Source organism: Nothoprocta perdicaria, unplaced genomic scaffold (assembly GCF_003342845.1).
Source record: "Nothoprocta perdicaria isolate Ctin4 unplaced genomic scaffold, notPer1 scaffold_7, whole genome shotgun sequence".
Classification (NCBI taxonomy): Eukaryota; Metazoa; Chordata; class Aves; order Tinamiformes; family Tinamidae; genus Nothoprocta; species Nothoprocta perdicaria.
The window spans coordinates 6,274,636-6,284,188 of NW_020455976.1; the positions used below are offsets into that span (position 1 = coordinate 6,274,636).

Below are 9,553 nucleotides of genomic sequence, written 5' to 3' on the forward strand. Positions count from 1 at the left end.
GCGCCCACAACCGCTCCGGGCCCACGGCGCCGCCGCCGCCGCCGCTCGGGAGCCGGCAGCTGCCGCCCGGAGAGCTGCTCTCGCAGCAGTGGGCCGTGGGCATGAGCCTGCTCATGGCCCTCGTGGTGCTGCTCATCGTGGTGGGCAACGTGCTGGTGATCGCGGCCATCGGGCGCACGCAGCGGCTGCAGACGCTCACCAACCTCTTCATCACCTCGCTGGCCTGCGCCGACCTCGTCATGGGGCTGCTGGTGGTGCCCTTCGGGGCCACGCTGGTTGTGCGCGGCACCTGGCTCTGGGGCTCCTTCCTCTGCGAGTGCTGGACCTCCCTGGACGTGCTCTGCGTGACGGCCAGCATCGAGACGCTGTGCGTCATTGCCATCGACCGCTACCTGGCCATCACCTCGCCGTTCCGCTACCAGAGCCTCATGACCAAGGGCCGCGCCAAGGGCATCATCTGCACCGTGTGGGCCATCTCGGCCCTGGTCTCCTTCCTGCCCATCATGATGCACTGGTGGCGGGATGAGGACCCCCAGGCGCTGGAGTGCTACCAGGACCCGGGCTGCTGCGACTTTGTCACCAACAGGGCTTACGCCATCGCCTCCTCCATCATTTCCTTCTACATCCCCCTCCTCATAATGATCTTCGTCTACATTCGGGTGTACCGGGAGGCCAAGGAGCAGATCAGGAAGATCGATAGGTGCGAGGGCCGCTTCTACGGGAGCCACGAGCAGCAGCAGCCGCCCCCACAGCCGCCGCCCCAGCACCAGCCCATCCTGGGCAACGGCCGAGCCAGCAAGCGCAAGACCTCCCGCATCATGGCCATGAAGGAGCAGAAAGCCCTGAAGACCCTGGGCATCATCATGGGGGTCTTCACCCTCTGCTGGCTCCCCTTCTTCCTGGTCAACATCGTCAACGTCTTCAACAGGGACCTGGTGCCCGACTGGCTGTTCGTCTTCTTCAACTGGCTGGGCTACGCCAACTCCGCGTTCAACCCCATCATCTACTGCCGCAGCCCCGACTTCCGCAAGGCCTTCAAGCGGCTGCTCTGCTGTCCCCGGCGCGGCGGCCGGCGGCTGCGTGCCGGCCCTGGGGACCTCGCCGGCCTCCCGGGGGGGCTCGTCAGCACCTTGGGCTCCCCCGAGCGCGGCCTCGGCGGCGCCTGGTCCGACTGCAACGGGGGCGCGCGGGGCGGTAGCGAGTCCAGCCTGGAGGAGAGAAATAGCAAAACGTCCAATTCGGAGTCCAAGGTATAGGCGGGGGCGGGAGGCCAGTGGAGCCGCGGGGCTGCTGCCCGCGGTCCCGCACGCGCGCCGTGCACCGCATCCGCAGCCGGAGCCGTCGGGAGGCAAGCGGGAGGACCAAGCGCGACCGGAGGCCGCCGCGTCGTGCAGGAGCAGGAGCCTTCGCTGGGGTGGCTGCAGGGGAGCGCGGAACGCCCCGGCCAGCAAGGGCTCCCCGGAGGCAGCGTCGGGGCTGTTCCCGGCCTCGCTGGGGACGCCCGAGGTGCCGGCTTCCCCTCGGAGCGCCGCAGGGGAAGCCGCGCACACAGCAAGAGCCAGCCGGGATTTTTGGCCAAGCTGCCCGCAGAGGCTTCCTGCAGAGCGGCTGCGGGGCTCCCGGCAGCCCGGCCCGCCACGCGCGTCCCACGCGAGTGCCCAGCGCGCGGGCTGCCAGCGGCGGAGGAGTTAACAGCCGGGAACGCAGGTAGATTTCGCAGAGTTAACAGCCGGGAACGCAGGTAGATTTTGCAGAGCGCCGGTGGGGGAAACGCTCCCCGCTTTTCCCCTCCTCAGCAGCAACCGGTGAATTTTTTGTCCTTATCTTCTCTGGCCAGACAATAGCGGTCGGGCTGAGAAACTTCTACCTCAAGCTGTGCATATTGTACAGGGGAATAAACGGAGCGTGTTTATATTAAACAGCTTATTTATGTATCACTCGTAGTATTTTATAAAAGAGGTGGGGGGGCCAGCAAGCCTTCTCCCGTTTGTTCGTTGTCGTTAGAGATGAGCAGGGGGGATAAATAATCCCATCTGCAACCAAAATTTACTGCACATGTAAAAAGAAGTGAGGACAAAGCTGAGTTTTTTGCACAGTGTTAAGAGCTGTAAGGTTATCTGGAGATGTTACTTGCACACGCATATGCAGAACAAACTAAAAATGAAACCGAGGTTTAAATAACATCCGACCTGAAAGTGACTTCTGTTTTTGCCTGATCCACTATAGTTTTATTGAGAGTGACTTTTTATATTATTTTATGAAGGTACTGTAAATATATCCGTATTATAAATTAAAATATCTTAAGGGACTTTTATTATTTTTATCTCCAAGTGCCCACGTGAACCTGCTGTTCCTTTAGCACTCGTGTGTCATTTCCAGTTTCCTCCGTGTGTGTTTTATATCATATTTATACTCTGGTGCAATTTACTACTGTGTTAAGTAATTGGTCTATGTGCAATAAATACCATTGCAGCACAAGCGAGCGTGTCTCTATAGGTTTCCAAACAATACCTGTCTGTAATGGGAAGAACACATTTGTTTTTCTCAAAAGATGGCTCCGTTTTCCAATACGACTCTACCTAATGGCTTTTCCTGACACAGTGCTGTAAAAAACGTGTTTCGTACCGAATAAGGTTGTGTTCCTGTGGCACTGAGGTCCGCCGACTTCCCTTAAAATTAATGGCTGAAGACAAGGTGTTTCCAGTCTGATAATGAATATACTAATTTTCTGTAACTATTCCATACAGGGATATATTCCTCTCTTTGTAAAGTGTGTAAGAGTGGGAGTCCGGAGGACATGAGCATGTTTAAGGATATGGAGCGGCTTCATGATGCTTAGTGTGAGAGCTGAAAATGATCTTGAGTAGAAAGATGCATCGTTTGTGGGTCACAAAGTTAATGATAAAGGGAAGTTTTGAGCTCTGCAGTTGCCGCCTGTTCCTGCAGGGTCCTGTGGTGGTAACTGAGTTTAACAGAGCTGGTGCCCCCATTGAGGGGCCAAACAGAAGATGTGTGAATAGTCCGGCAGATTTGGGTTCCTGGTGCACACCTTGAATAAAACCAGAGACTGGCATGTGAACCAGACTCTCTTCCTTTCCTGCTTTATGAAGGCACACTGGATTTTTGTAGTTTCATAAACTATTGCTGCAATGAATACAGGGCAGGTAGAGCAACCAAAAGGTGGACCTTGTAAAACAGTGACCTCCTAATGTCACTGCAGAATAAAAGTGAGGTCATTTTTAGCTTTATTACACTCAGAGGTTTAGCTAAATTAGAAAGTAGCTCCTAGGAAGAATATTTCTCCAAGTGAGTTGCAAGTGGGGAGCAGCCATAGGTTCATTTTGGAAAGCTTCTGTTTATTTTTGTCTGTTGTTTTAAAAGTTAAGGAGTTTGCTTTTAGGAGTTTTCAGTACATGTTATGCAGGGACAAAATAAAGGGATGTTTTTGCATTACTTTAGTTGGGGCTAGGATGTGAGCTGCAGTTGATAAGTTTCTCACTGGTTAAACGGGCTCTTCAAAGTGCCAGGGTGAAGCCAGATAGTCCCTAAATTGTGTTCTGATACCTTACAATTTCTTTTATCCCGCGGGTCAGGTTTCCTCTGTGCTTCCAGCAAAGTCAACAGGACTCTAATGAGTCTAACGAGACCCTGACGACGCGGGAGGGCTGCTCGCACGAGTCACCTCAGGAAGGACACGGAAGCTGGGAACACCAAGGGCCTTCCCGCGTGTGCCTGGACTGCAGGAGCCAGCGCCGCCCCGGCCCCACCGCAGCCGCCCGGGAGCTGCCGGTGGCAGCAGCAAAGGCAGGTGCAGTCACCAGTGACCACACTGGTGTCTCATCCATGTGAGGGACGTCGCTCTTAATGTCACAAATTGTCTCCTGGACTTAATTTTAACCTTCTATGTGTTCCCACTGGAATCAATGAGGGCTCATTCATGTCCCTAGACTTAACAGGTGAGGAAATCCTTGGCTCAGCAGGGACGCTGGAGGGGAAATTGAGGGCCAGAACTTGCCCAGCTTATCCTGCCAACTAACTGCGCGGGGCCATGCTTCCCCTCCATGATCCTCAGAGAGAGATAAAGGTCGAGTGAACTTTGCCAGTGAACTGCTGGAGCAGTGAACTGCTCAGGACCTGTCTGCCGTTGGGTTTTGGCCAGCGCATGACCACAGCGCAGCGTGGAGGTCGGCGCGCACAGTCCCGCATGGCGGCTGCCTGTGTGTCTGAGGGTGGCACAGTGGCCTCGCGGATGAAGCAGGACATGTGGCACCCATGTGTGTGAGCGAGGAGGGTATTGGCGAGCCGTCCCTCCCGGATCACGCTCAGAACAGGCTGTTCTGAGCGGTGAAGAAGTATATGCTGAAAAGAGTTACAGGCAGCCGAAGCGCTCTGGAGGCAGTGAGTCAGGCATCCAGGATGAATTTTTTTTTTTTTTTTTTTTTTTTTTTGAAGAAAACCAGACATGGATTAATGATTGGAGCTGCGAGGCAGAAAGGATAGGTGGGAGACATGCAGCTATACACGTACGTGCCCAGAGTTACAGCAAAGAGCCGCAGACCTGCGGGGAAGGGAGAAACAGGTAAAAGAGAGATCTGGTATGAGAAAGTGTCCCGTGTCTGTCGGGATGGAAACTGGCAGCGCTGCCTCAGGCTGCTCCATGTAAGAAGTTCTCAAAGGCGCCTGTCACGCTCTGAGCAGCAGTGACCCAGCACTCGTGGAAAGAAGGCTGCCTTTCTGTCCATGTTTGAATGTATCGGATGGAAGGCATGACTGCATTTCTTGTGCATTCAGTGGGGATAGAGTTTTAGAAGCCTAAATACAGCTTATAGAGAATAAAATCAAAAATACCCGCGCGTCACTAAGAGTTAAGCACAAAGGCACTTGAAAAATCCTAATATTTTGACTGTGACCTTAGTGACAAAATGTAGATTTTTATCAACCAAAAACTGAGTAATTACTCCACAATGAGTGTAACTAATCAAATTATGTGCAATACGAGTGGCTTTAAATTATGATAAGTAGATCTGAACTTGTGCCCATTGTGCACACAGAATTTGTCAGCATCGATCGTTCATTTGCAAAGGCAAATTGTGCTGTCTCTTTTGCAAGCAGCTGCCTTCCCATGTGGCAATGTCTGTGTTTTCAAGTATAAAGACAAGTCCTTCATCAGTTTTTTTTTTCTTAAACCCTATCTGAAGTTGACATTTTATTAATAACTTTTAAGTGGCTATTTTGCAAACCTTCCTTGTGCTACACACTTTCCAAGTTTATTGTAATTTCCTGTCCAGTGGACTGCACTTACTTCCTTTATGTAATATATCAATTGCAGGGCTGGAAATTGTGCAGCTCTGAACTAAAAGAGCAGACCTTCTTGAGGCCAAATGCGGTCACACATTGCCACTGGCAGCAGAATTTGACCTGATAATCTAATCTGTTATGAGAGAGTATCTACAGAAAAGTCTTCTGTCACCAGCAGCAACTGACCTCTGCTAATGAAGCCGGAGCAATTAGTCCTACTCAAAGCTGTCAGGAAAATGTTAACTGCTAGACAGCAGTTAATGCTGAATAACTCAAATAACGAGTGTTTTGTTTGCTCATCTGCATTAGGTGATGTGTTGGGAAATAATTATCCTTTGACTAGCAGCCAGCTTTGTACTAATCAGAAAGGAGAAGTCATGTTCTGTTTGAAGGATTATACCTAAAAATAGTTCTGCTGCAGCCACATCAAGGAGTGAAATGAAGCAAATTCAGAGAGACATCCACACCTTCTTAGTACTTCACTTCTAGTCCTAAAAGCTCGTTGTTCAGCTGAAACTTTTCTGTTTGATCATGTCAGAAGTACTAATGTGATCTCCTGCAATAACGGTACACACGCCCTCCCCGAGGATTATTACCGTATGCACCACTGACTTGCTTTCAGAGTCTGCCAAATTCAAAGGGCCTAAGGAGGAAGTAAATAGTCTTTTTCTGTAGGTAAACAACCATGTATAATGGAAGATAAACAATGTTTGTTCAAATTGTCCCACAGAAGAGACCAATTTGTTTTCTGTTTTCCTTAAGGTTGCTGTTTCTTCCTTCTCATCGCAAAGGAAGGACCATGGAGGCAGCAAGTGCTTTGCTCGTGCAATTCAGCCACTCCAGGCTGTCAGGCTGCGTTAGGAAAAGTAACTGGGATGGGAAAAAAAGATCAAAAAGGTGATGCTGAGAAGCTGGGGCTCTCCTTACAAGCAGCACAAGCAGAGACACTGTGGAAGTTGCCTCTTACTGGAAGAGTCTAACTAGCTGTGATAGGGATGCACCAGGTGGATGCGTTATAGATACACACAGGTGAGAGGAGCAGTGGGATCCTGGCAGCGGCACACGCGGTTGCCCCGCGCAGTGCTCGGTGCCCCGCACTCGCTGCAGCGCAGGCAGCGTGCGCAACGTCCCCGCTAAGCGTGCTGGTTGTACTGGGCCCGCAGCACCCGCTGCGCGTGCTCACAGCGGGACACAGCACCCCGACTGCCCAGGTCTACCTGGTGCCCACTGGGCAGCCCCGGCTGCTCTCTGCTGGTGCTGGTTCACGCTCCAAGTCATGCAGCATTCGGGTGTGTTACATAAAGGCACCATAAACTTCCTGGTTGCGCTCACCGACACCTCCGTGCCCACATCCACCGTGGCCTTGCAGCTATTTGGCTCGGGGCTTTTCAGTGGTGCTGTTTGCAGTAGCACGGAGCTCAGGTTTGCAGCCAGGCCTGGGCAGCAGCTGGATCCAAAAGGTGCCAAAGGTGAGGGAGAGCTCAGCACTCCAAGGGGCTCTCCAAGCAGGTCTGAGAGGGAGAGCTCAGCTCCTCTGGTTAGGGGCTCTCCGAGCAGGCCTGCTGCTCAACTTACCCAACTAGCAGCCCCGCAGCAGGAAAGCACCAAACTCGGAGCAAATGTTTCCTGGCCTCAGCCAGCCACCTGAAAGAGGAAGCAGAAGCTCCGCTAGGCTTCTGCCCTCGCCACAGTTCACAGTGCGATCACACATGCTCTGAGCACATTTTCTCTCCATCAAGTCCTATGTGATATAGCCAGTCCTGCTGTCCCTGGTGAGGCAGAGGGTTTTCTGGCACCTTGGTGCTCCTGCCTTTAGCTGATGACCAGCAATGCACCTGAGCCCAAGGCTTTCTCCAAGCCACGACCTCAGGACTGCTTACCAAAGCTGTGCTGATAATTGTTCTTAAGTTAGCCAGGACAGGGCTTTTAAAGGTGTATTTACGTGAGCATAGTGAAGAGGCAATCTGAGCCGCTAAGGAGCTCTTATGCAGCTAATGGGTGTATAAATATTTCAGCTGCCGAACAAGTCATTTTTCAGGGTAACCTGAGAGTTGCAGCCCCTCCAGAGCCTCTCGCTGTGGAAGAGCTTGTGTGTGTGAGGTGCAAGGCTGGAGGCACAGCAGAACAGCGCGGGACAAAAGATTTGCTATGTGGCCAAAACTGGAGTGCTTTGCAGTCTAAATTTTAAAGTGCTTCTTTTTTAAGAGGAAGAACAAATTTGGGGGTGAAGTTTTCCAAGTATCCATGAAAAGGCTATTTTTGCCCCTTGCTGAGTGATCAGTGAGAGGCAGAGCAATGTCCCCAGTGAGAGCTGAGCAATGTCCCCAGTGCGGGTTGAGCACTGCCCCGGCACAGGGCAGACCCAGCCGCCCCCGGGGATGCGTGGCATCCATCAGTGCCACTCCGCAGAGACAGCGCTGCTGCGGAGCACATGGTGCCCTCAGATGCCCTCCTCTGTCCCCTTTTTTGGAGCACAACACTCTCTCCAGCACCGCTGCCGCCGCCGGCCGCGCTGCCCTGGGCCTCAGCGAGACCTGCCCTGCGGCCCAGAGATCCCTGCCGAGGTCCCGTGGAGGGGAGCTCCTGCCCTGGGCCCTGCCTGTCCCCACACTGCACAGGGCCAGCGCAGACCCCTCTGGGCACAGCACAGGCACCGGGAAGGACCCTTCCCTCCGCTTCACCCTTTCATCGCCGCAGGCCCTGGGCTGGACGTTGCCTCAGCCTGTGGGGACAGTCCGCGCGGCAGCTCGGCCGCAGCGTCATGGGGATCCGGGAAGGGCAAAGTCAGGCTTGGAGCGGCTCTGGGAAGGGCAAAGCCAGGCTTGGACCAGCTCCGGGGTTTTCCTGCCTCAGAGCTCGCTTCCTGCACGTGCCCACTATCCGAAGGCCCCCGGGATGGTTCCTGCCTCCTCCCAGGCCTTCCCTCACAGCGCTGCTCCAGGTGGAGGGGTCATCCACTCCTAGCTGCTCCTCAAGATATGTGCCAGCCTGGTCCTCGTCCCTCCTTCTGAGTTAATGAAGCCACCATTGTGCTCTGGAGGGAGGAGCGCTTCCTCTTGGACAGGAGCAGGTAGATTGGGAGACGTCCCACAAAGCTCCCATTGTTCCCCGGCTAAATCACTGTCTGTGCCCAGCATTCTCGGAGGGATGTTTTGTTTGTCTGCTCTTCCCCTGGCTATTCGCTTGGGAGCCTTCAAGTGCAGTCTCGGGCAGATCACCTACCCGCTGCCTCTGAGAGCACCAGCGTGGGATTTGTCACCGTACCCAGCCCGGCTTGGGACACTGGCTGCAGGAGCATCGCTGATGGCCCGGCTTGAGCCTGGGGTCCCTGCACGGCTGCCTCGCTCCAGGGCAAAGTGCTGCTTGCTGCAGTCACAAACGGGCTAAGAGTCGCCCTGCCCAGCTCACAGGAGAGGAGGCAAGCTAAAAAAAGTGCACTAAAGCACTCTCACCATCAACAGAGGCCAATGTGATTATGTAAAATAATCAGGCGTTTCGGAGCTTTTATGTAATGTTCAGAGCAGGGCAGCGGCTGCTGCAGTAATTGCCGGCAACAACAGGTATTGCAGCAGTGCGTTAAAGGGACCTCAAGGAAACCTGAGGAGCATCCATGGAGGGGCTCGCTGCTGCTCTGCGTGAGCGTGCTCGCTAGCATCATCCTGCCCCTTCAGAAAAAACATCCCCATTTGTTATAAAAAGCCTGATTTCAGCTGAGCGCGTGGGCTGCACGAGTGCTGCTGACGGCGCAGGGAAACGGTGACCGGGAGGAGGACATCTGCTTTGGCTGCAGCCCAGATTCACTCTGCTCGGCTTGATCACAAAACCTCATCTCCGATTTGGGTGCTGCAAAGGTTGAGGTCCAGACCAGCACCTTCTTTCCTGCTACTTCGCGTGACCTGAGTTAGTCCATTAGCCCATCTGAAATGAGGAACAGGACTTGTCATCTAAGCCTGTCCCACCCAGCCACAGTAAGTGGCAGTGAAACAGATGGGGAGGCGCGTGGACCAAGGGGCTGCAGAACCACCCTGAGGCTTCCCATGGCCCAAGCGGAGCCCATGAGCTAGCAGAGTCTCTGGGCAAGTTCAGGGGAGATGAGCACTATTCCCACTATTCCCACTATTCCCACTATTCCCACTATTCCCACTATTCCCACTATTCCTTTCCTGTCTGGACTAAGTGATGAAGCTTCTCAGCTCATGGGAAAAGTGGAAAGAAAAAAAAATAAAATTTTCCACAAGTATTCAGAGTGCCATAG

At 53.4% G+C, this 9,553-nt stretch overlaps 1 protein-coding gene across 1 annotated transcript in view; it reads left to right on the forward strand.

The window, feature by feature from the left end:
* The first annotated feature begins 86 nt into the window (after window positions 1–86).
* Window positions 87–9,553, forward strand: part of ADRB1 (adrenoceptor beta 1) — a 19,063-nt gene continuing 9,596 nt past the window's right edge. The window contains exon 1 of the mRNA XM_026050712.1: window positions 87–1,250. Within this exon, the coding sequence (XP_025906497.1) occupies window positions 102–1,250 (1,149 nt within the window). The 5' untranslated portion in view covers window positions 87–101. The remainder of the gene's footprint in view (window positions 1,251–9,553) is intronic.